Source organism: Odocoileus virginianus, chromosome 24 (genome assembly GCF_023699985.2).
Source record: "Odocoileus virginianus isolate 20LAN1187 ecotype Illinois chromosome 24, Ovbor_1.2, whole genome shotgun sequence".
Classification (NCBI taxonomy): Eukaryota; Metazoa; Chordata; class Mammalia; order Artiodactyla; family Cervidae; genus Odocoileus; species Odocoileus virginianus.
The window spans coordinates 40,072,731-40,100,267 of record NC_069697.1 but is presented as its reverse complement, the minus strand read 5'-3'; the positions used below and the strand labels follow the sequence as shown (position 1 = coordinate 40,100,267).

At 39.1% G+C, this 27,537-nt stretch overlaps 1 protein-coding gene across 2 annotated transcripts in view; it reads left to right on the top strand.

Moving 5' to 3' along the window:
• MYRFL (myelin regulatory factor like) overlaps positions 1-27,537 on the top strand; it is a 121,998-nt gene that overhangs the window by 20,938 nt on the left and 73,523 nt on the right. For both annotated transcript variants that reach the window (XM_070454606.1, XM_070454605.1), the window contains exons 2-6: positions 4,355-4,445; positions 16,178-16,245; positions 16,335-16,563; positions 17,628-17,719; positions 23,887-24,037. In XM_070454606.1, the coding sequence (XP_070310707.1) occupies positions 4,355-4,445; positions 16,178-16,245; positions 16,335-16,563; positions 17,628-17,719; positions 23,887-24,037 (631 nt within the window). The remainder of the gene's footprint in view (positions 1-4,354; positions 4,446-16,177; positions 16,246-16,334; positions 16,564-17,627; positions 17,720-23,886; positions 24,038-27,537) is intronic.

The window sequence follows — 27,537 nt, the reverse complement described above, 5'->3', positions numbered from 1 at the left end:
TTTTAGCAATTTATTTCTCACTTGTTTTAGAAAATCATTTTATTCAAAACTGTGCAAAGTGAAAAATAATTTTCCAAAGTGTGTACTAGGAATTTTTTTTTAAAAAATGATAAATCACTCTAAATCCTACCACCTACCTACTGCCAATAGTGGTAGAATATTATTTCATCTTCTCTATGAATATCTATAGATGGATGGATAACTAGATAGATGGTAGAAATAATTTTGTAAGAAATGGATCTTATCTCACATGTACTAAATAAAATATTGATAGTAAATATAATATGAATATTAATTTTAGTTGAATTTAATAAGATAAAAAGAACTTGAAGGGAAACTGAAGGAATTATAGAATTTAAATAATTGTTTCTTTACTATTAGAGATAGTTCTAAATGATTCTTCCAAGATTAAGAAAGAGGATTTAAAAGTCATTACAAAGCTGAAACAGTTAGTTTTTTACTCAATGGTTGAGATTTAGAGTAATGAAGATGAACTCTGAGATATGAATAATAGAGGGATTGACATCACATCTCTTCCCATTCCCTCTCCCTATCTTGTAAACTTTGTTGCTGACATTTTTTCCTTTTTAAGGGTTTATTAGTTTTACATTTTTATCTTTAACCATATTTCCCTCAGCTATTCAGTTTAAGTCCTGTATTCAATGTTCGTCATTGTTTTCCCCCTTCAATTTCTGTATTTCTGAGTTCTTTCTTTTGAATCATTTTTGCTTGGTGGAATTTCACTGTCAAGGAGTTATTTTCAAGAGGAAGTCATGGGGGCTTTATACTCTAAACTTTTAAATTTTGGAATTGTCTGTCTATTGCATTTATATTTAAAAACAAATTGGGTAGGTAAAGATTTTGCAACCTACTTTCTCTTGAAATGTTATAGAATTTATTAAATGACTGCATAGTATTTCATTAAATGAATGTTAATTAATGGTCACCTATTCTCAATTTTTTATTATTATAGCAAGTATATTATCATAAGTGTATTAAGTGAAATTTCTGGATCAGAGTATAAATGCACATTCAGTTTTTTTGAAACATATGCTAGCTCTTTGTAGATAGATTATTTAATATGTATTCCTGTTAGCAGTACATAAGAGGGTCATTTATTTCTATCATCATTAACAGTGGATTTTATTAACTCCTTGAATATATGCCAGTTTTGTAAGAAAAAAGAAAATTTTCTTATATTTTAAAATCTGTTTCTTAGTAAAGTTTAATATATTTTGAGCAGTTATTAACCGATTTGATTTTTCATTTTATGAACTGCCTCTTTAAGTCTTTTACTATTTTCTATTGAAGCATAGCTATTACTTTATTGATTTGAAAGAATGTTTTGGGTATTATGGATAGTTACTTTTTCATGTATATTGAAAATATTCCTTCATTTTGTTTTTAACTTTCTTCGTGGATTAAAATGCTCATTATCTTCAATAGATACTAAAACTATTAGATAAAAATTTAATGAGGAACAGAATATCTGCATAATTTCAAAGTATTTTGCCACAAATCACGAAAAGAACAGTAGTAACTTTATAGTGGAGAAAGTTGGCAGGTAGTACCTTAACCAAGGGGTGAAAATTAGTATCAATAATAATGAGACATTATGGTCCTCTTGATATAAGGCACTAAGAGAGACATAATATCATTTATGTAATCCTCTTGCCAAACACACAAAACTTGAATTTAACTTTGAGAAACATGAGGCAGACCAAAATTGAAGCACGCTCTATAAAACAATTAGCCTATACCCTTCAAAAATATCTATAGAGGTATGACAACTAAATGTATTATGTTCCACTGGATTTAATTATGTACCAGAAAAAATGCTGTTAATGACATTTATTGAGACAATTGGCAAAATTTGAACATGTAAGATAGATTGTATAATAAAACTGTATCAATGGTAAGTTTTATGATTTTGATAATTGAATTGTGGTTGTGAAGATAATGGTTATACTGAGGAAGATATACTGAAGTAGGGATGAAGGCACCTGTTCTTAAGTGATTCAAAATTATATGTATAGGTGGGTGTGTATCTGTGTGTGTTTGTGTGTGTGAGAGAGAGAGAGAGAGAAAGAGAATAATGAAAATGCAGCACAGTGTTAATAATTGATGAATGTGAGTGAAGGTTATGTGTGACTTTCTTAGTATTCCTGTAGTTTCTCTTTAGGTTAAAAATTATTTCAAAATAAACCATTAAAAATTCTTCCCTGCACAAAACATGTATATAATGAAATTTTATCAAGGCTTTTTAAAAAAATAATTTTTGACTTTTGTGCCATGCTTGAAAAAACCTTCTTTATCTCAAGGTCGTAAGCATAGTCACTGACGTTTTCTTTCTACGCTTTTATTTATTTATGTTGAAAAATTTGACCTATCTGGAATTTTGGTGTGGGAACAAGAAAATAATTCAGGTTTTTTTCTCCCAAATGTATAACCAATTTCCCCCACAACATATATTAAATAATCTTTCCTCACTGGTGTCAAAGGATATGCTTATCATGTACCTGTTGTGTGTGTATATATATATGTAAATATAATATGTATTATGAGGCTTCCCAGGTTGTGCTAGTGGTAAAGAACCTTCCTGCCAATGCAGGAGACTTAAGAGACTCAGGTTTGATCCCTGGGTTGGGAAGATCCCTTGGAGGAGGGCATGACAACCCACTCCAGTGTTCTTGCCTGAAGAATCCCAAGGACAGAGGAACCTAGCAGGCTGCAGGCCCTAGAGTCACAAAGAGTCAGACATGGCTGAAGCATCTTAGCACACACAATATATATATACTTAGTCCATACATATGTAATCTTTCTTGATATATCCTGGACTCATGGTGTTCCTTTGACGTGTTCATCTGTGTATTTCTCAGTACTTATTTCCCCCCCTGCTCCATAATTTTTCTGGTCATTTTTTTGTATTTACTTTTCCAGAAGATTTCCAGAACAATTTCCTTGGGGATTATTTGATTTCAGATAACATACGAATCAATTTGAAAGGGTTTACTGCATGCATATAAGACTTTGTCATGTGATGAGAGTCAAAGGAAAACAACCCGCATCACTCAAATCATGAAGCGCCTGGGTGAGGGATCTGGGTAAAGCACTGGCAGAAATATTCAGACTGTCACTCCAGTCCTCTGCCAGAGCTACTATGTGACTTCATCTTTAAAGTTTAGTAGTTCAAATTTTAGGAGAAATAATTGAATTGGTCACTGTCCAACCAATGACTTTTTTCTCTGATTCAGGTACTTGTAAAGGTTGCTCAAGACTTTTTATAAGGGGAAATGTCTTAGAAAATGACTGTGGATTTGGCAGGCATCCTAAACAATGTCTAGTAAAAGCTCTTTGATAATGATTATTTTAGTCTAAGTATGACGGCCTTTCCATTTATTCAAATTTCTTTTTATGTTACTTCATAGAGTTTCTTAGCTTTTTTTTAAAAAATATATTGTCCCCAAATATATGTTTAGATATTTTAGGCTTTTCATTATTTTGAGTGGAATCTTCTTTTCCCCCCATTATATTTATTTGGATGATTGACAGGTCATTTTTTGTATATACAGAAGTAATTTGTCTTTATAGTTAATTTTAACTGTACTTTATTGACTTTTCTGATCATTTCCTTGTGTAGTCAGTTGTTTCTCTTGAATTATCTAGGTATAGAGCCATGTTATCTATAAAGAAAGATTGTTTTGTCTTCTTTAAAACATATTTTATATTTAAAAAAAATTCTAGTATCTTTATTATGATCAGAAAGAAATCAATAAGCTCATTTTCATTTTGCAAATCCAGAAAAAGACAGAACTATTGTGTTATATTTGGGAAGTCTGACAAAAACACAGGCCGGATGTTGAACTTCTTGATGACTTAACTAGAAGTAATCTGTCCAGCCCACAAACCAATCATCAATCCTTCCATCCATCCATCCATCCATCCATCCATCCATCCATCCATCCAGCTAGCCAGCCAGCCAGCCAGCCAATAAATGTTTTCTTTTTTTTATACCATAGATACTTGTGGATACAATAAGAAAGACACAGTCCCCGAAGTTAGAGAATTTAAATATAGAAACAAACACAAATGCAAGCAATTAAAATAGTACAAAAGGCAAAATACATGGTGTTAATGAAAGCACACAGAAATGGGCACCTAAGCCAACCTTGGGCGATCAAGGAAGGCTACTGGAAGAGGGTAACGTCTGAAAAGACTTCTGAAGGAAATATTTGAATGGAAGGAAGACCACATTCTCAATAAATACATTATGCCATTTAATTGCTTTGAAATTTTAGTGATTAACCATTCTGAAATCTTCATGAATCTCTAGATTTTCAATTTGCCTTTGCAGCTCAAGGTGCCAATGGCAGTCTGGGGAACCCCGCCCTGGATACAAGTCTACTGGAGGAGTTCTTGGGCAATGATTTCGATTTGGGAGCCTTGTAAGTAATAAGAGCACTGTTCTCCATCTGGTGTTTAAAAAATTATGAAATAATTAAATGAACTGGGAAGTGCTTCTTCCTTTTCTGGGTTCCGGAAGAGCTTAAGTAGAGTTGGCATTATTTCTTCTATTAATATAAACCTTCTGCAAATTTCACCAGTGAAGCTAACTAGGTCTGGAGTTTTTTGGTTTGCTTTGCCTTTTTTTTTTTTTTAACAGGAAGGCCCTCCCTTCCAATTCTGTATCTTTAATAGATATGGGGCTATTCAGGTTATCAATTATTAATTATCAACCTAAGCAGTTTATGTCTTTCAATGGTTTTATAAATTTCACTTATCACCTATTGAATTTACTGACATAAAATTGTTCATCACATTTCCTCATTATACTTTTAATGTCTGTAGAATCTATAGTGAACAAGTGTTGTCATTGATATCAGTAATTCATGTCTTTTTTTGTTGATAATTTATCAAGAGGTTTATCCATTTTCTTAAGCTTTTAAAGAACCAGCTTTTGGTTAAAATTATATTCTTAATTGTTTTTCCATTTTCTATGTCATTGACTTCTGCTCTTATTTTCTAATATTTATATAGCCACTCCCACTTTCTTTTAAAACAACTTATATGCAATAAAATTCCATTTTTGTCTTGTGTATGGTTTTGTGAGTTGTGAGAAATTCATAGAGTTGTGTAACTATTGCCATGATTACCACACAGAACCATCCTCTCACCTGATACATTTCCCCTACATTTCCACTTTGTGTTCATACGCATCATGCTCCCCTAACCCCTGGTGACCACTGATCTTTCTTTTTCTGTCCCCGTAGTTTTGCTTTTTCCAGAATGTCATATAAGTGAGGCCCTCTGGTATATAATACGATGAGTCTGACTTCTTTCACTAAGCATGATGTCTTTTTTTCATTCTTTTTGCTGTTGTTCATTCTTTTTTATTACTGAGATAAACTCTGTTGTAACAGTTTGTTTGTCCAGTTACTCATTCAAGGATATTTTGATTATTTCCAGTTTTGACAGTTATGAATAGCTCTTATAAATATTCATGCATAGGTGTTTGTGTGATCAAGAGTTTTAATTTCTCTAGGGCAACACCTTGGATAAAGTCTGCTGGACCATGTTGTAAGTGCAAGCTTAACTTTATAAAACTGCATTACCCCTAGCAATATATGAGATAGCCAATTTCTTCTCTTCATCACTAGTTCTTGGAATTATTGGTTTTTAAAAAAATGTTATTATAGCCATTCTAATAGGTTTATCATGGTATCCCGGTTTGTTTTAATTTGTATTTTCCTATCAACAACTGATGTTGAGCCTTATTTCATGTGGTTGTTTGCCTTTCATATATTTTCTTTGTTGAAGTGTTTGTTCAAATATTTTGCCATTTAAAAAACTAAATTTTTCTTATTTTGTACTTTAGAGAATTCTTTAAATATTCTGGATATTAGAACAGTGTTGGATATGTGATTATGAATACTTTCTCCATGCCTGTAAGTTGTGTTTTCATTCTCTTCACAATGTCTTTCCCAGACCGGAAGTTTTAAATTTTGATGATGTCCAACAGACCAAATTTTTTTTTTGTGTTTTGTGTTTTATATCTAAGAAATATAGATAATGCCTAACAAGTTGTCAAGGATTTTCTTCTGTTTTTTTTCTAAAAGTTTTAGTTTTATATTTAGGTCTGTGATCCATTTTGAATTAATTCTCATATGAGTTTTGCGATACAAGTTGAGATTAATTTCTTTATGTATAGATGTCCAGTTGCTTTATGAATTCCTTGTTAGATAATTTTTCTCTATTGAATTGTCTTTATGCTGTTGTAAAAAAATTAGTTGACTATGTTTGTGTGGATCTATATCTAGACTCTATTCTGATCCATTGATCTGTGTATCTGTTATTTTGCCAGTACCACATTATCTTGATTACTGTAATCATAAGTCTTAAAACCATACAGCATAAGTTCTCCAAATTTGTCTTCTTTTTCAAAAGTGCTTTGATAATTCTAGTTCCTTTGACCTCACATAAATATTAAAATCAGCTTGTTTATATCTATACAATCTTACTGAGAGTTACACTAGAATTGTATTAAGTCTGGAGATCCATCTGGGGGAAAATCAACATCTTAATGGCTTCCCAGGTGGTACAGTGGTAAAGAATCCGCCTTCCAATGCAGGAGAGGCAGGTTCGATCCTTGGGTCAGAAATATCCCCTGGAGAGGGAAATGACAACACACTCCGGTATTCTTGTCTGGCAAATCCCGTGGACAGAAGAGCCCAGATGGGCTACAGTCCGTTGGGTCTCAAAAGAGTTGGACATGACTTAGTGACTGAGACTGTACGTACGACATCTTAAGAAAATTGAGTCTTTCAAGCCATAAACATAATTGTTGGTTAGTCACTAAGTCAAGTCTGACTTTTTTGAGACCCCATGGATTGTAGTCCACCTGGGTTCTTCCGTCCATGGGATTTGCCAGACAAGAATACTGGAGTGGGTTGCCATTTCCTTCTCCAGGGGATCTTCCCAACCCAGGGATTGAACCTGCATCTCCTGCCTTGGCAGGCAAATTCTTTACTGCTGAACCACCAAGGAAGCCCTATGAACATATTATACCTCTCCATTTATTTAGGCTTTTGTTGCTTTCTTTCATCAGTGTTTATAGTTTTAGCATACAAATCCTGTATGTTTTGTTTAGATCTACACCCAAATATTTCATGTTTTTTCTTTGAGTTATTATAAATAATTGTGATTCTAATTTTTTTTTCAAATTTTAGGTTCCAATTATTCATTGCCATCATCTATAAATATTTTTGTTTTTTATATAGTGGGCTTGGATCCTGCAATCTTATGAAGCCATTAATTAATTAAAGAATTCCTCCATTGTGTTTGTTTTCAATTTCACTAATTTCTATTCTTATTATTTCCTTCTGCTTGTTTTGGGTTTAGTCTGCTCCTCATTGTTTAGTTTCTCAAGTTGGAAGGTTAGTTCTTGATTTGAGACCATTCTTTGTTTTCTAATTTAATCATTCAATGCTTTAGCTGTCTTCCTCAGCTTTTGATATGCTATTCTTTGATTTTCTTTCAGCTCAAAATATTTCCTATTTTTTCTTGAGACATCCTCTTTAACTCATGGGTTGCTGGAATTGGTTTGTTTCATTTCTAAATATTTTGGAATTTTCCTGTCACTGATTCATTGTTTAATTCCCTTATGGACAGAGAACACACTCTGTATAATTCTAATTATTTTAAATTTGTTAAGATTTGCTTTATGATCCAGGACATGATCTATCTTGTGAATGTTCCCTGTGCACTTGAAAAGAATGTGCATTCGCTGTTGTTGGGTAAAGTATTCAAGCTGGTTAACATTGTTGTTCAAGTCTTCCATAGCCTTCCTGATTTTTCTCTGCTTCTTTTATCTACTACTGTAAGAGGAATGCCAAAGTCCTCAAGAATGCTTGTGATTTAGAGTTCTCAGTTCTTTTTTCCCCAGTACTGTCTTTGGATCTCTATGGTTTCTGATGAGAAATAAGCAGTTATTTGAATCATTGCTTCCTTGTATATATAATATGTCATTTTTCTCTACCTGCAAGATAACATTTTCAGCAACTTTATTATAATGTGTCTGGATATGGGCATGGTTTTCTTTGAGATTATACTGTTTTGCTCCACTTTTTAAACTGTAAATTTCTGTTTTTCACTACCTCTAGGAAGTTTTTAGTCATTATTTCTTCACATTTATGTTTCTGTATCAATGTCTTTCTTTCCTCTGTCTAGGACTCCAATGATGCAAATGTTAGACTTTTGATGTTGTACACAGGTCCCTGAGGCTCAGTTCATTTCTTTCCTCTCTGTTGTTTATGTTGGATCATTTCTATTAATCTGTCTTTAAGTTCACTGACCCTCCTCTGTCATTGTTGTTGAGCCCACATCGATGTTCTTATAAATGCCCTTCCATCTCTCCCCCATGAAGGGCAGAGAGTGGAACAATGAACATGAATCTCAATAGCAACATGGAAAGCTATCTGCAGGTACTTTGGTACCTGGCTCTTGTTGCTCTTTGCCAACAAAAAACATCCATGCCAAAATGACTGTGGGGAAGAATGGAAGCTCAACATTTTGCGCACACACGCACACACACACACACACACACACACCCCTGATGGGTTGCCACGTCTCTGAGCCCGCACTCTGAGCTGGCTGTTTGCTCCAGGTGGCTGCATGGGCTGACACCAGACACAAATTGCCCTGGTGCCTGCTTTCATATTCCTCTCAGTCCATCCAGGCAGCTGCCATTATTCCTGTGAGAAGGATGGGCAAGTGGGTTTACCCTAACCATCTCTGCCTACAAACAATCTGTCAGAAGTTGTCTAGTTTCTTTCCTCCACGTGATTTCTTCTTAAGATAAAGTAAAGCTTATCCCATCAGAATCTGTTTAATCATCTGGATCACTTTTATGACTAGCAGAAAGAACTTTTGCTTTTGTGGGAAAAAGTGAACAAGTCTTTAAGTCTTATTCGAAGAGCTGTTTTTCTACCTGGGAGTTCAGAAATCTATCATTTGATCTTGATCTTCCTGATAATAATGGTCCTTCAAGCAAGACCAGATATCTCACTCTGGATGACCGCTATTGAGTTTCAGACATAGTTTGCTCAATCAGATTTACTCTCTACCTTTGAGAGTTTGCAAGTGAAGTAGAGGAGGGAGTTAATATTGTTGAACATACACCAATTATTAGGTGTTATTCTTTGTAATTTATTCACTTATTTAATTACATATTTGATTTTACACATTTCATTCTCTTATTAACTCTTCAAAATAGGCACAGTATTATCTATATTTTACACATGAAGAGGCTGAGGTTCAATGTAAGTCTTCATCGGTTAATCAGAGACAAAGCTGGAATTAAAATGTGCCTGACTCTAGAACACCTGCCTTTTCTTCTACATGCATCTTTTGGATTAATTGATATTTTCGGAGGTGTTTTTAGACTCCATGACTCTCAGGGAAACACATGAAGTTTGTCTAAAATTGCGTGCTAAAAGCTGTGTTCAGTTGGATCCTGAACCATTGTTTGCAAAGATTGTCAGAGTTCTCGCACGTTAAAGAGAAGTCCTATGTTCAGATAACCTGCCTTTGCTCAGGTACATGCAATTAAGTGGAGCTGCAATAAAAATCCAAGGGAGAACAAGTGGAAACAGCCCAGTCTGTACTCATGGAGTTGCTGAGCTGGTCCAATGATCATTATACATCTGCATGATGTATTCAAATACCCCAAGTGTTGAGTGTTTCTAAATTCCAGGCTCTCTTTGTGCAGGTTAGTTGTATGCCTCACAGAAGCCCTGGAATGTAGGTTTTCTTTCCTGGGTTCACAGCTAATAAGTAGCAGAGCCGGGATTCAAGCATGAATTTACTACAAACATTGCATTACTTCCCCTCTACCATGTGAGAGTGTTAGCTACTCAGCCGTATCCGGCTCTGCAACCCCCTGGCCTGTAGTCTGCCAGGGTCCTCTGTCCATGGAATTCTCCAGGCAAGAATGCTGGAGTGGGTTGCCATTTCCTTCTCCAGGGGATCTGCCCAACCCAGGGACTGAACCCATGTCTCCTGCATTGCAGGCAGATTCTTTACTGCTCAGCCACCAGGGAAGCCCAGGTTTCACTTTGGACTTGGCTTATTGGATTTGGATGGCAAAACGAGTTAGGAGTCAATGACCAGCTGCATGTTTGAGTTCTGCCACTGGTATAGTGGGGCTGATGAACTCTTCACTGTGATGTTGCGAAAGAGAGTGAGATAGCCTGTGTAATTCTGTGAGATGAGCTTGTTAAAGGCTGGGTTCATCGACCAGTTTGATTTCGGGGTTCAGACGGATGCAGTAGGAGAAAAGCTAAACAGAATCCTGAGCTAAAGTATGACCAGTGACTTCCCAATTCTAAAGATATTTGTAAAAAATGAAGTCACCTATAGTAAAGAATTTAAGATATTTAAATATCTGTATCAAAAAACACCATATTCTTTTTAAAAAAAATAATTTTATTTATTTATGTTTGGCTGTGCTGGGTCTTTGTTGCTGCGCTCTAGTTGCATGCATGGGCTTCTCTTGTTGCAGAACACAGGCTCCAGGCGCATAGGCTTCAGTAGTTGCAGCTCCAGGCCCTAGAACACAGGATCAGAGGGTGTGTGCACGGATTTAGTTGCTTTGCATCATGTGGGATGTTCCCAGATTAGGGATCCAACCCATGTCTCTTGCACTGGCAGGCAAGTTCTTTACCACTGAGCCACCAGAGGAGTCCAACACCTTGATCTCCAGAGCATAAACTCGGATGCTAGATCTTTTGACTCCAGTTTGACTGGTTGCCAGATGAATAAGCTCCGGTAAATTACGTAACCTCATCAAGTCTCAGTTTCATTGTCTGGGGGTTAGGGGCAAAAATAATTTGCCAAGATAGGACTGAAGAAGAGGGGTGGCAGCTTGCTCTTCTTCTTCTTCATTTTTTTAATTGTAGGATAGTTGCTTTGCACCTTGCTTTTCTTGCTTCCATTGCCCTGTCATAAAATGATTTTCTTGGGCAACTTTATCTGGTGATGACATTTCTGCCAAGGCCCTTTCCCATCCCAGCTTCCAGGTGGTGGGTACCAAGTTTGATCAAATATTCATTCATTAAGTGCCTACTACATGCTTGCCAGCGGGCACTATGCAGGAGACACACACACACACACAGTATTAAGACATGTACTTCCCTGGTGGCCCAGACCTTAAGGAGTGTGCCTGGAATGCGGGAGACCCTGGTTCAATCCCTGGGTCGGGAAGATCCTCTGGAGAAGGAAATGGCAACCCACTTCAAGTACTCTTGCCTGGAGAATCCCATGGACGGAGGAGCCTGGCCGGCTACAGTCCATGGAGTCACAAAGAGTCGGACAGGACTGAGCGACTTCACTTCTACATGCCTGCCAGTGGGCACGATGCAGGACACACACACACACACACACACACACACGGAGTATTAAGACATGCTCTGAAGTGAATGTCTGTGTGGGAGGACATGAATCATACACATGAAAATCTGGAGAAAATACTTTCAGTAACAGCTATCTTTGTACTTGCATGATAGGGTACAACAGTAAACAATTTCTGTAACAGTTTACCGAGGACATTGTGGTAAAACAGTCTGCCCTGCAGGGCACCCAGGCATTTTTCTTTGATTTAGTGGTGTGTGGTTATAATGACAAATAGCAGATTGACCTTCTGTGGGTTTAAGTATTGTTTTTTTAAATTCTCAGAAGACAGTGCATTTCCTTATTGCCTGCTCCTGGGGAGAACGCTTCCTATGCCTTCAGCATTCACCCTTAGTGGTCCAAGGTCATTATGGACTCCAGTGGGAAGAGGAAGACAATGATGTATCATATAAAGTCGTCCAGTAAGGTGAAGAAAAGCAAGTGTAGGGTAGAAGAGCAGAGTGCAAGGGGTGGGGGAAGACTACCAGGTTAGACTGGTGTGGTCAGGAAAACTCTCTTGATATATGAATTTATATATATACACATATTTATGGCTATATGTCAGGTAAAAAGCAGTAATTCATATTTATTAAGTAATAGCTCTGTACAGGGCACTCTGCTGAGCTGATGTCACTGTGCAATAGAGCTTTAGAGAAGGAGCAATTGGTAGAAAACTAAGGACCGGATTGTAGAATTGTGAATAGTCCCAGCTGGGTGTTCATGGGAAGCCCATGTCTTTTTTTTTTTGGCTTCACCACAGGGCATGAGGAATCTTATTTCCCTCACCAGGGATCAAACCCATGTCCACTGATGTGGAAGCACAAGTCTTAACCAATGGACCGCCAGGAAGTCCCAGGAAGCCCACATCTTAGCACTGTAAGTCCTGCCTAGTGTCTAGTAGAGTCATGAGCACATACTAGGCACTCAGTAAATGCTTAATTCAGCCTGGCTGCAATCTGAAAGGAATCCTGGATGTTTTGGAGACCACATGCAGATGTCCTGGATGTGTTAACTTCAACCAGCTTGAGAGAACATCTATTTTGCACTCCTTTTAGTTTGCATGGCTTTCAACCCGCAGGAGACCACACTTTGCCATTTATCGTATTATTATTGAATGAGTCTCTTTATTTGTCAAGTCTATTTTAGCTGTTATTCATGAAATCACTTCTGCTTTCCCATACGCATATTCTTTCTCCATTAACTTTCAACTTATCTGAGTCTTTAAAGTGTTTCTTGCAGACAACATATAGTTGGGCCTTGCATTTTAAAAATACATTCTTCCAATATCTTCCCTTTAATGGGAGTATATAATCTATTAACCTTTAATGCAATTATTGATACTGCATTTAACTCTGCCACTTTATTATTTGTCTTTTAAAAAATCTCTTCTACTTCTTATTCCTCTGTAAGACACATTGATGACTCATGATTCAGCCAGACATTTGGCCAGGGTTTTTACACAGAATTTAGGGTTTCCCCTCTCTGTATCCCTCTTTCCCAAGATTTCCCTTTCAATTTCAGCAGCTATGTTTGCCCCAAACTCTGTTCTCTGGTTCTTCAGTCCTGAAAGACTATGGGTTTCTATTGGAGTTTTGGTGGCTCAGAGAGTAAAGAATCTGCCTGCATTGCGGCAGACTAGGGTTTGACCCCTGGGTTAGGTAGATCCCCTAGAGAAGGAAATGGCAACTCACTCCAGGATTCTTGCCTGGAAAATCCCATGGACAGGGAAGCAACTGTTCAATTGGCCTTAAGGCTAAAAGCTGTAAATAGACAGCTCACCCTATGCCATTACTTTCTTCTAAGTTTCAGAACTCCTCCAAAATCTCCCTTTTGTCTACTTTTCAGTATTTTCAGGTACACTCATGTGTGCGTGCTTAGGTGCTCAGTTGTCTCTGACTCTTTGTGACCCTCTGGACTGTAGCCCACCAGGCTCCAGAGTCAAAGCTATGGTTTTTCTAGTAGTCATGTACAGATGTGAGAGCTGGACCATGAAAAAGATGATAAAGAAGGCTGAGTGCTGAAGAATTGATGCTTTCAAACTGCGATGCTGGAGAGGACTCTTGAGAGTACTTTGGACTGCAATTAGATCAAACCAGTCAATCCTGAAGGAAATCAACCCTGAATACTCATTGGAAGGAGTGATGCTAAAGCTGAAGCTCCAATGCTTTGGCCATCTGATGCAAAGAGACGACTCCTTGGAAAAGACCCTGATGCTGGGAAAGATTGAGGGCAGGAAGAGAAGGGGACAACAGAGGATAAGATGGTTGGATGGCATCATCCACTCAATGGCCATGAGTTTGAGCAAGCTCTGGGAGATGGTGAAGAACAGGAAAGCCTGGCACATTGCAGTCCATGGGGTCACAAAGAGTCAGACACGACTAAGCAACTGAACAACAACTATATATATATATATATATATATAAAATTTTCCAGAGTTGATATTTTTATCTTTGGGAGGGTCAAGTCTCATCAGGGCTTACCAGTCTTCTCAGATGTAGAAGAACTCTTTGTGATTCTTTTGCATTCCTTTTGAATCTAGTTGTCTATTCTGTCTTTAATGGTTAAGATTCTCTGAAAAATGTCTGGTCTTTTATTGTTTTTTCCTGTTTAAGAAGTTATTTGGCAAACCACTATTCTTAAAGAATGAGTTTTACTATAGGGTGATCAGGCAGGGATTGGCCATTTTATTTCTTTCCAATTCCAAATCTCATTCCCCCCTCTCCAGTCCTGAGGAGATTGAATATTTTTAGGGAACAATCTTCTAATTTCTTACTGTGGGAAATCAGCCTGGTTGCTCGCAAAGCCAAGTTGAAGAAGGGTCTCACCTTTCAGCATTTAGACTTTTAATGAGTCCTTCCATTTTTGGTCCCAAAGCTCTACAATCTCCCAGGATCTCTGGAGAATAAAAATCTTTCCAATGGGATGATGGAGGTAGTTGCCAGAATATACAGGTTGGGGAAGCTGATCTAAGGGTCCAGCTATTTTTCTTATTCAAACTTGCAATCAATTATTTCACTTTTATTTTTTATTTTGAATATTTTTATATATTTACTTGACTGCATAGGGGCTTGGTTGTGGCAAACAGTATGGCATGCGGGCCCTTGAATTGTGGCACTTGGGCTTAGTTGCCCTGTGACATGTGGGATCTTAGCTCCCCCACCAGGGATGGGGAGCCTTCGGATTCTTAACCACTGGACCACCAGGGGAGTCCCAATTTTTTCACTTTTAGCTCCAGCTTATTATCCCTGGATTCAGAGGCTGCTGGTGACATCAAGGTTTTGGGCTTTGCTGGAGTTATATTCAACTTGGAAAAACTCTTGTTGGCTCCCACAGCCCCTCTGCCATCCCCAGGCAGTCTTGTTTTTGCTTTTCCCTTCTGCTAATTCAGTTACCATCTATCCTACTTCCGTCTGCCACGCGGTTACTGAAATACAGTCTGTCGTGGTCTCTACTCACGGATTCTATGTCCTTCTGTGTTTCTGCTTCTTTATTCCTTTTTACTTTCATTTGGGTGGAGCTTTGGGAGGAAGGATAGTGTATGTTCTCTCTTTCCTTATTAATAAAAATGAATAAACTATAAAGGACCGACTGGAGGAGAAAATATAGCTTCTGTATATTTTTTTCTATATTGTCTTTATAAAGACAGATTTACTTCTCTCTCTATTCCCCCGGAGAAGGGAACAACTACCCGCTCCAGTATCCTGGCCTGGAGAATTCCACGGACTGTATATTCCATGGGGTACCGCATTGTCAGACACGACTGAGCAACTTTCACTTCTCTCTTTATTGCATGAGGTTGAAATCTTAACAGAGAAAAACAGGATAAGTTACTCTTCAGCAAGAGAGTCAGGTGGAAGATGGTGGTGTTTATACATCACTTAGAATCAGAGCCATAAGCCAAAACTTTTTGAACATAAAAGATAGGTTTGTGTTTTTTTACTTTTTAATAGACATTATCTTGTAATAATTTTTTTAAAAAATTGGAGTATAATTGCTTCACAATGCTGTGTTGGTTTCTGCCATACAACAATGTATATACATAAACATACATATGTAGGTTTTTTTTAAAGAAATTTTCACACTTTCTTTAGTGGTAGTACTCATTTTTTTTTTCAAAATAAAATTTTACTTGCATCTCAATATATAAAACAGAAAAAAGTTGTAATATTTTTTCCCTATAGGCATTTAAATTTTTTCTTTTATAAAACACCCGATCTCCTTCCAAGACTTTTAGGATTCCTCAGAGCACAGATGGAAAGCCAGGGCTTTGGTGGTGGTATTTTATACTGCTTTGGTCCAACCATCTCTCTGGTATAAGTGCTTTGAGGATGTCAAGAAGCAACGCTAATGTTAATTAAACGTTATTGAGTACTCATTGTGTTTGGGGGTGTATCTTATGCTTTATACACAGTATCTCATTTAATTTTCATTATGATGCTCTGAAGAGGCATCATGATTATTCCCACTTTGTAGGTGAGGAAATGGAGGCCTAGAGAGAGTAAGTACTTGTTCACGGATACACAGCTAGGAAGTGGAAGAGCTGGGATTCAAACCCAGGTCTGTTCAGCTTGGAGCCCACTCAAAGTGATGCTGGGCGTGATCTGGTGGGCTTTGGCCCCAGGAGCACCTAGAACCCTCCCTGGGGGCTGCTGCACACACTACCAGTTTGTGACAAAAATGCAGTGATGAAATAGGTTACAACAAAAAAGCAATGCCTGTGTCTCATCCTCAGGCAAGGCCAGCTCCCAGACACCCCGCCCTACTCCGCATCAGATTCCTGCTCTCCTCCACAGGACAAAGGTGAGCCCTCTCGCTTGTCTTGCCCTTCTCCTCTCTTGGGCCCTGCGTGGTGAGAAAGAGAGGCCTCCCTCCCTTGCGTGTTCCCCCAGGTGCGTGCTGTCCGACCCTGACACCAGCTGCCCTCCTCCCTTCGGCAAATGCACCTGGGATCCTGCCTGCACACCAGTCTCACACCTCGTCTGAAATGAGCAACTCCGGCCATCCCCACAGCGCCTTTCACAGCTGCTACCCAGACGCCAGTCACCTTGTGAGCCCCCTGGACCAGTCTGGGGGAATTGGTTGTTCTTACCATCAGCAGCCTCTGTGCCACAGTCCTGGGTAAAGGGCTAGATACTTAGTTTACTTGTTTGTCTTCTTTTTTACAGTTATTTTTAAATTAACTTTTGAAAGTTTATTTATTTTTTAATTGAAGGATAATTGCTTTGCAGAATGGTGTTGATTTCTTACATTACCACATGTAAAGTAGACAGAATTTGCTCTGTGATTCAGGGAACTCAAACCGGGACTCTAGAGGGCTGGGATGGGGAGGGAGGGAGAAGGGACATACGTATACCTATGGCCGATTCATGTTGATGTTTGTAGATGCTTCGTTTTGAAAGTCCAGCCAACCCCTCTCCCCAGCAGTGCTGGTAGAATGAACTGTATAGTCCTTTCCAGAAGATGGCAGTGTTGAGACACATATCAGATACCCAGTATCCCTTGGCTTTAGACAAGTTTTTAAATAACAATCCACCGAACCCAAGGTCCTCATGTGATGGAGAGCCAAAATGTCAGAAACGTAGAGGGATATTCTGGGTGAATGAGAAAGCACTCTTTGCATTTGCAGCCTCAGCTAGACCACTCAAGTCATTTGTGCATGAGCTCTCTGAAACTCACATGTCAATTGTCTTTCAATCAGCATTCACCTATCAATCAATATTCTTTCTTTCTCGTTCCCTTCCATTCCTCCTTCCCTCTCTCTCATTCCTTCCTCTGGATCTAGAGGATGATCAAAAGAGTAAAGGCCATCAAATATTGTGACAAAATTCTACATGAAAAACAATTTCAGGTGTAAAATGTGCACTTAAATTTTAAGTATCTTCTGTCTTCTGTCTTGGTTTCTGCCTTTGGAAATGTTGTCAGTTTATTTTTTCAAATAAATGAATCCCAGATCCACTGGATAATGGAAAACTGAATTCAGACTAGTAGAGCTCATGGAATAGGAGCTTGCTCCATCCACTCCTTGTATCAACCCTGTATTACAGACTAGCAGGATGCAAGAAACTTTAACTAGAATTAGTCTTAGTAAGGTCAAGAGCAGAGTCCTGGGAAATTTAATTTGATTTAATGTGACATGGAGAGCAAAGAAAAATCCTAACCTTATTTTGGGTTCTTGATTTTAGAGTCTCATTGCCTCCAACCAAGAAGAGAAAGTGCACGCAGGTGCTGGAGGACTCCGGGGACTGTCACGTGTGGACCCACCGCTCCAGACCCAGTGAGCCAACCCAGGGCCCCTTGCTGCCATTAAATAAGGGATTTTTACCAGCCTTGGAGTAGGCCTGAAAATCATTTTCTGTCTCATAGAAGGGCGATGATATGCTCTGGGAGTGTATTTCTTCCTTCTATTTTCATAATTGTATTTATTTATATTTTGGCAGTGCTGGGTCTTCATTGCTTCGTGGCTTTTCTCTCGGGGTGAGCAGGGGCTTCTCCTGTTATGCGCACAGGCTCCAGGGTGCTTGGGCTTCAGTAGTTGTGGCTCCTGGGCGCCAGAGCACAGGTTTAGCAGTTGTGGCACATGGGCTTAATTGCTCCACATCATGGGGGATCTTCCTGGACCAGGGATGGAATCTGGGTCTCCCGAATTGGCAGGCGGAGTCTTTAACACTGAGCCACAAGGGAAATCCTATTTTTTTTCCTTCTTGATGTAATGTTTCATGCAGTCTTAGGTGGGGTCATACAGGTGCTCCTGGGGAAAGATGCCACTGTCTCTCTCTGGCAGAGATGAAATGTTGGTCCTTTCAGTTTTGGGGGCAGTTGTGTCTTGGAGGGCCCAGGCTCCAGGCCTGGGGAGGCCGTGCAGTGTCACACACCTGCAGAGCCTGCTGTTGTGCTCAGGGCTTCGTTCAGCGCAATCCTTCTCAACACGGACATGCACACAAACAACACAGGGATCTTAGTAATATGCACATGCTCAGGTCCAGTGCGTGTGAGGTGTGGGCGGAAATTCTGCATTCCTAACAAGCTCCTGGGCGATGCTGATGCTGCTGGGTCATGGAAAGGAAATTACTGGGAGAAGCAGGACTTAAGAGGATTTCTCCAGGGGAGCAAGAAGGTAGAGAGTTGAGCTTCCTTAGCACTTGCTTCCAATGAGCAGATTCCCAGTAGAACTTTGACATTTTGTAAAATCCCCTGGAGAAGGGCATGGCAAGCCACTCCAGTATTCTCGCTTGGGAATTCCCATGGACAGAGAAGCCTGGAGGGCTACAGTCCATGGGGGTCGCAGAAGAGTTGGACACGACCGAGCGACTAAAACAACAAAAAACATTTTAGAAGTCCTTTAGCCAGATTATATGATGCCCAAGTGGTCAGCCCACCTCATTCTTTGTCTTACATATCATATAACACATCATGGTTTTTTTTTTTTTTTTTTTGACACATCATGTTTTGAGCTTAGGGACCTGACCAAGTTGAGAACAAGCTGAAGTTTTTGAGCCTGAAGCCTTGAACTTCTGAATTTCGGGAGTAAGTGCTATGACACTCATTTGGGGCAAGGATACTATTCCGTGCCAATCTTACTACCCACTGTAAATAATGAATGTAGGCAGTGGTATCCCAGTTCAGGATACCAAGTCACGCCTCTCTTATTCCTAATCATCAGTTTGGCCAGAAGTCCAAGATTTTCCTCTTAAGGCTCCCCTGCAACAATTGTCCCCACGCTTCAGAGGTTTATGTTGCCCGGACAGGAGGCACCCGTGGCCTTCTCACCCGCTCAGGAGAGAAAACCGCTGCCTTTGCCTTTCATAGCCACATGATGAGAGCTGGCCCTCTGTGTCCCATGGAGCCTGCTGCTTTGTTCAGGGACATCTGGCCTCAGCTCCATCATGGGCTGTGGGAGTCCTTCACTGGGTGATGACTTCACTTGGCCAAGTCCCACACATCATCACTCCCTGGCCGTGCTGTAGTAGTACCCGGGCGTCCGGGTATCATATAAACTAAACCCTGGGCATCCAGCCGTCATATAAACCAAACCTCTGCTGACCTCTTGTCTTTTTCTTGGTTCCATCATGGCCAGCAGCTGCCTTGATTTTTCTTATTCAACCTTAGAAACACAGAACGCTAATTAAAGCCTTGTTTCTGAATAATATAGAGCATTCCATCCACCTTCCTATGCACGGTTACTCTAATTTCTTCAAGGATCCTTGCATATTGCCTGCTGCTTATTTATGCTTCTTAAACACAAAAAGCTGAGTAAATTTCTGGCCAGATGAGGGGACCATCTGTTCACTCTCCCACAGATGCACCAGCTCACTGAAAGTACTTTGGGTTAGTCACCCAAACCTTCCAAGAGCTTTCTCATAAGCTAGATCGCTACTAAAATTCTCCTGGCCATTTCAAAAGTAAGCTCCACCCTGTGACGATGGTCTGCAGCCTGTCCCTAGGGAGGGCAATGATGTGTCACTCCCTCTCTAGAGAACAGTCATAGAGAAGTAACTGATCTGTCCCAGCACATCAAAAATCTTGCATTCCTTATTTAAATCCTATTCAAAGATCCCTGAAAAGCCTTCAAAGATAATTGGCTCCAGATAGCAATTCCAGAATGAAAATGAGCAGGTTCCCAGGGGAATTAAAAAAAAAAAAAACCCACTTAATTCAAATGCTATGCTTTCAGCAGAAGTTTTCCACTGGTGAACTCATATTTGTTGTTGCAGAGATCAAGAGTTTCACAAAGGTCCTGGAGAAATGGCGTATGGGGAATGGGAGGAGGAGCTAGTCTTACAGGCAGGATTTTTGATGGGGGAAGATGTCCTAAATCAATCAGTAAGGGTTTTCTGGTGAATTTCTCCTCAGCAGTTCATGTTGGTCAAGGGTTCCAAGATGCCCATTTATTGGGTTCACAATGAAGAATTACTGGGCTGCTGGAGGCAGATGTAAAAACTTGCTTAGAGAGAGACTAGGTATTGAGCTGGCTTCTGCCAGCTGGTTCCTGGCCCCACGTGGTCTGGACCCCGAATATGAGAGGATTCCTGGTTCTGTCTGATGAAAATTCTAAATATAAGAGAGCTCATGGCTCTATATGCCTTAAACTTCAAATGCATGAGTGTTTTTTAATCCCAGTCATGGTCATTAGTCCACAGAGAAAGAATTTCCAATGTAGAATCAGGAAAAGTTCCTGTCTCGTGTCTCCAGGAATCATGGACTTTTCAAGCCTGACTTTCTCGATTATCAAATGAGAATCATGATTGCTATTTCACCAAGAGTTTTTTAAAAAAGTAATATAGGGACTTCCCTGGTGGTCCAGTGGTTGAGACTGTTCTTCTACTGCAGGGGGGCGCAGGTTTGATTGGAAACTAAGATCCCACATGCAGCACAGCAAAAAAAAAAAAAAAAAGTAAAGTAAAAGAAAATATTTTGAAAGACATTCAGATGCAAGCTGTGAGTTTTCTCCCCAAAGTTGAGACTTTGCTGCCTTTACACTTCTGTTTCTCTCTTCTGCTACATTTCCCAAGACCTCCTCAGTGCAGCATGAAGAGAAATGTTGAATCCATCTGTCCCAGGTAACAGTTGTGACACTGAAGAAGTGTTTCAGGTCTTTAACCCCAATTTCTACATTTGTTAAATGGGATTAAGAATCCTTACCTTGTAATCACTTTATAAATCTCTTTGGCTACATCCACTGAAACATATCCAATGGTCCAGTGATTCCCCTTCTAGGAATACACCGAACAGAAGTATACACATATGCCCACTAACAGACCCCACAGACATTCATACTAGCATTAGTTATAACAACCACAAATGGAATACTATACAGCAAGGAAAACGAACGAACTACTATCATTTGCAACAATGATGAATGATCTCATAAGCATTTCTGGTTAAAAGAAGCCAATACATAAGAGTACATATGATGTTACATAATTTCTATAAACTTCTCTATGATATTGGATCAGAATAGTGATTATTCTTGAGCAAGAGAAAGTGGTAACTAGAAGAGAGTGTGAGTGTGTCTTCTAGAGTGCTGAAAGTATCCTATTTCTTGATCTAGAGGTAGTTACCCAGTATAACTCATTTTATTAAAAAGTGCCAAATTGTGTACTGATGATCTGTGCACTCTTTCTCATGAATATTATACTTCAATAAGGGCTTCCTGGGTGGTACAAGTAGAGAAGAACCCCCTGCCTCCTGCCTGCCCTCCCTATCAGCACCTAGAGGGGCAGAGCTGACCTTTGACTGCTTCCCTGCCACCCACTGCCATACTTGAGTAGGAAAGGGTCTGAGTTAGCAGGTGTTCACTCAGACCCACAACATGATTTCACATCAAGGGTTTACCATGGAGGCCAAGAAAGAAGTATTTGCTAAAGCTTCTTAGGAATAACTGAGTCACCTGAGAAAAACGAGTACATGTGATAATGACAGTGCTGGTAATATTAACCAAAGGCACCATTGTTCAAACTCCCACTGGAGGCAGACACTGTGGTAAACACTTACAGACATGACTCACAACTCCTTCAACAGTCCTGGGAGGCATCGTATTGTTGCTCACATTTTGCAGGTGAAGCAACTGAAGCCTAGAGATGTTAGACCGCTTCCTAGTTGGCCAGTAAATGTAGAGTTGTGATTCAAACCCAGTTCCATATGGTTCCAAACTCCAAGCTCTTGAACTTTCTTTATCCTTTCTCCACTGCAGGAGGGAGAAAGAAAAGGTGGAAGAACTAGTTTCTCCCTTTCTTTGAACTTGGTATGAACAGGAGAACCACACAAGGTTTTTTTGTTTGTTTTGAAAAGTTTAAGACAGGTAACTTTTGGAGGAGTGAGGACATGAAGAACTCCGAGCATTGCTGACCTTATATATTCTTAGCTGGGAAAAAGTTTTTCAGGATTTTGAGAAAATCCTTTTCTGAAATGGTTGTATACAAAACTCAAAAAATAGGTGTTCTGCTTAGGTGACACATAATAGTGCTATCTCAAGAAAAACACAGCTTCTGGGACATTTGGGATACAAAACAAACTGAAGTAGCTCTGCTATTTATTTAAGAAGCCCTCAATAAAAGTATAAAGAAAGACAGAACAGTGAGTGGGCTAAGGACACGTTGTATAGAAGGTGGTGTTATATCCTGGCTTGTTGCTTACAGCCATCACCAGTCATTGTGCACACACGCTATTTCCCTTTCACTCTTAATACGAGGCATGAGTGATGGGAGAAAACTCACAGAAAAGGGAAACAGCAAACATCTTAATAGGATTTACATAAAATTTTTCTGTGATTGAATCATAAGTTTTGGAGGCATACTCAAATTAGACAAACAACTTGCAAGGATTATGCAAAAGTAGAAACTTGCACATGCAAAATGGCTGTTATTGGACCATTTTTGGTATACAAAAGAAGCAGTTTCATATAGTTAACACTAACTTCTAACAAAGTATTCTCTGCTAATTTATCTTGGTTTTAATATTAGCTTCTGAAAGTGCTTTCACTTGTCTTATGATATTCTCTCTGCTTATGTGTTGTTGCAAGACGGGTAAGACACCTGTTTTAATTTCTGTTTTGCAGCTGAGGGAAGTAAGACACTAAGGGAATAAATAACTTAAAAAAGCTAGACCACAGAATCTTGGTGTCACAAGGGACCTGAAACAAATTAGAATGTATTGGTTGTAAAGAGCAAAAACAAAGAAGCAAAGGACAAAACCAATTAAAAAAAAAAACAACCCTCAAACTGCCTGATGCAGCAACCAAACAAAAAGTCCAAATGAGGAGCTTTATTGGCTCCTGTAACCCAAGATTTAGTACTGGATGCCAGAACTCAAACTTATGCCCCTGGGACAGGGTGTGTTCATTCTCAACTCCACCTTCTGCTGGGCCGGTTCATTTCCAGACAGGCTTTTCTCTCTTGTCCCACAATGGTGCCAGCAGTTTTGGGGAATGTGTCTTAGATTCACACCTCATGGAAAAGAGTCAGCATCTCTGAACCCATCTTCCCTAAAGCACAGAGACCCATGTTTCTTGGATTGAATTAGGCCATGTATGTACAATTACTGATAAAAATAGTGAATGTCATAGTTCTATTAATAAAGCCTGGGCTCCCTACCCTCTTCAGGCTGGGAATGGACTTCACTCAAACTGCACCTCTTCGGGCTGGGAATGGAATTCACTAGAACCAGACAGACTGGGAATGAAGAGATGCCATGTCGGAAATAGATACCGAGGGCAATGTTTCCAACAAGTGCTCACCTTGGCACCTTAGAATCACTGGCCCAAGCTGCTCAATTTACAGATGAGGAAGCAAACCTAGCCACATGCCCCCTGCTTCCCAACACTTGTCATTCCCCACAGGGTCACTCTGCCTTGTATGTGGACTATGCATTCCCTCCATGCAGCTGTCTGTGAGTCTAGGAAAAACAGCCTCAGAGGGAAGATCTAACATACCAATTTCTTTGCAGTGACAGGTAGGAGTCACAGCATCGAAGTGCAAGACCTTGACAGTGAGAGACAGAACATGATTCTTGCGGACCAGCCTTCTCCTGCTTTGAAGTGGCAGCCATACCGAAGTGTTCCTTGGCATAGCTTATTAAACAGTCAATATGAAAAACTGTAAGTGGCCTTAGGAACCCCTATGGTTGGCTGGGGAGCAAGACAGTGCTAACTCTCAAGACTAAATCCAAGTATTTGGGCTTTGAGGCTACCTCTGATCAAATGGAATTTGTCAGTGAGAAAGTGTGTCTTACTCCTTATGTTTTGCATTTTAACAATAAACAGTTGGGACATGAGTTTTGGTCTTCAAGAATCCAGATTTGTAATTCTAACTCATAATTTACCCACTAAATGATGGAGGAAGAGGGAATCTTTTTGAGATCAAATGCCCAGTTTAAACTAAAAGCTGGAAAAGGGAGATTTCCCAAATCACTAATGTTTAATCCTGCAGTCAACTAAAAATTTCACAGAATTATTTTGGGGGGACATATTAAATTGTTAGCTCCCCCAGCATCGATGTTGCAATTCAATACTGTCCGTTTCTTGTCAATATAGCCTGTAGTGATCATAGTTGAGGGTGGCTTTATATTAAGAGACTGAAATCAAACCATACAAAATATCCTTAAACTAGAAACTTTTTATCCGATTCTTATGACATTATAGTTTCAAGAAATAAATGTAGACTTATGCACTATTGCTCTTAAAGATTCTTTCAGACTTCTCTTTATTCCTTATGATGATTTATTTACCCAGCTCTTCTAGAATTTTCACTGATTGTAAATGCCTTCTTGAAGCACTAAAGTGTGTTAATGGGTAAAGAATATGATTTTCAATTAATAAATATAATATGAAATGAGAAATGCTGGGCTACAAACTTGGGGGTCTTCAAGGTATTTTTCAAACTCCAAATAATTTTTTATTTTTTATACTTTTATTGGAGTATAGTTGTTTATAGTTTCAATTGTACAGCAAAGTAAATCAGCTATTCTTATACATATATCCCCTCTTCTTTGGATTTCCTTCCCATTTAAGTCACCACAGAGCATTGACTATAGAGTTCCCTGTGCTACACAGTATGTTCTCATTAGTTATCTATTTTATACATAGTGTCAGTAGTATATATATGTTAATCCCAATAGTTTTTTAAGAGCAAAACTTATCACTTGGAATTTTATGTTGGATGAACTAGAAGGAAGAAATCTTTTCCTTAAAATCTGAGGAGTTAGACTTTGAGACTCAATGTGTTTAATTGGAGACAAAAAGAAGCAAGTTGCTAGTTGCATCACTGAAATGTCTCAACTTTTATCTTTGCTGCTGTGTGCAATAGAAAAAGAAAAGCAGGATCCAAATGTCCTGGTTTTGAGTCAGACGTCATTTAATGGTTTGGGGGGGGATGGGGTTGTTCCATATACTATCTTACGTATGAGTACCCAGGTCTGAAACTGTCACACGTAAGCACAGTATTTTAATCAAAACCTGTAATGCCTCCTAGTCTGTAATGTATCTGAGTTGATCAACTTTTCAAGGTAACCGTTATCTCTTTTCTTACTTGAGTAGGCTTTTTAAAGTTTATCTGAGCAGTCAATCTGTGCTTCACTGATCTGGAAAAAAAAAGAGGATACATGAGTAGTATCAACTCAAAGATGTAGAGGCAGTTTTATTTTGAATGCTTAGCCATAATTCACCTTCCTTAAGCAAAAAAGATTGGCGGTATTCATCTGGATTAGAACTCAGGAGATCTTGAATTCACTTCTCAAATCACTGAGACAGAAAATCACTTGCTTCTGCTTAGATTAATAGATCTAACTCGCTACAAAAGCATAATTTTTCTAAATAACCTGAAAGTTATAAAGTTAGGGGATTAAAATTTTATTACATTTTTTGAATGATATTTACAACTTGTGTTAAAAGACCTTTAAAAAGGCCAGTTTAGTCGATTTTATAATTAACTTTTGATATCAAAAGCAGAATCGCTACTCTTAGGTAAATAGAATAGTTTTTATAATCAGACTTTTTTTTTAAGATTCAGAATACTCTTCAACTGTATAATTTTTATGGGTTGATATAGTGTCTGCTTACAGCTGTCTTTAAATTTCAGGCTAATGCTCATATCTGAGCTGCAAATCTTACCATTTTTCTTCAGAATTTTTGACAGTGAAACATAGAAGATCACACACAAAAATATTTCCTCTTTTTTTTCTTAATCAAAACTGTTCTTACTACCCTCTGTAGTAAAATCTGTACAATTCAATCCATCTAGCCTTTTGACAAGCAAATTACAGAAACTTGAGTCAATATAAAGTCCCAGATGCCTTAACATACCTGCTTTTTATCAAGCCCTTCATTCAATGGATTTTCCCATTGCTGCTGGAGGGCTCTGTGATTGTGGGGCCTTTGATCAGTCCATGCTCCTGTTGTCACTCCGTCCTGTCTGACTCTTTGCGATGCCATGAGCCCCCCAGGCCCCCCTGTCCATGGAGTTTTCGGGGCAAGAATACTGGAGTGAGTTACCACCTCCTCCTCCAGGCGATCGTCCCAGCCCAGGGACAGAACCCATGTCTCCTACGTCTCCTGCATTGGCAGGCAGAATCTTTACCTCTGTGCCACCTGAGAAGACTTTGAGGCCAATCAGTGACCTAGTGACTTGATCCACTGGTGAGGTGCTTAGCTTGCCAAGAACGTGAACACTCTTTTCCCAAGAGACCCATTCATCATTCTGTCACTAAAATTAGAAAAAAATTTAGAAAGTCTGTGTTGTTCATTAAATGGCAGCCATCCAAACTGAGATCCCAGGAAGCAAAGATCCACACAGTAGCAGAGAGGCAGCAAAGCAGGAAGTACTGTCATCTCTGTGTCATTCTAGGAAGGCCCTCTTTTCCTGAGGAACATTTAGGAAACTTGATGCATTAAAAATTATGTTCCATGTCTACAACACACACAGAAAAAATTACCAAAATTTTCAACTTCTATGTTCTCTTTTCTACTTGATAATGTTGCATGTTTAATAGGTTTTATTTTTGATATGACAACTTCAAAAAAACATAGGTTTTATTTTTATTAACATTAAAAAGTATTTAATCACACATAGGGACAATACAAGGACTTCCCAGGTAGTGCTAGTGGTAAAGAGCCCACCTACGGGACATAAGAGATGTGGAATTGATCCCTGGGTTGGGAATATCCCCTGGTGGAGGGCAGGCAACCCACTCCAGTATCCTTGCCTGGTGAATTCCACAGACAGAGGAGCCTGGCGAGCTATAGTCTATAGAGTTGCAAAGAGTCGGATATGACTGCAGCAAGTCAGCATGTACATATATGTAAAGTGTAGCTCTCGGAAATTATTTGATAAAACAAATAAAGCAAGAGTCTGATTAGCTGCCCCGCCGTCATCCTATTATTTTTTTCTGCAGAAGTAAACAACATAGTAGGTATTCAGTGCTATGATCAGATCAGAAGGATAAAAAGGAAATGACCATACTTTAGTGAAAACATGTTTTCAATCAGTAGTTGGACTGACTCTGGTTAATCTGGTTGAAAGCTATTCCTGGTAGTTATGACCAGTCTGCATTTTTTTTCATATGACTACCAGGAAGCTGATTAGTCATTCATCTGAGGGACTA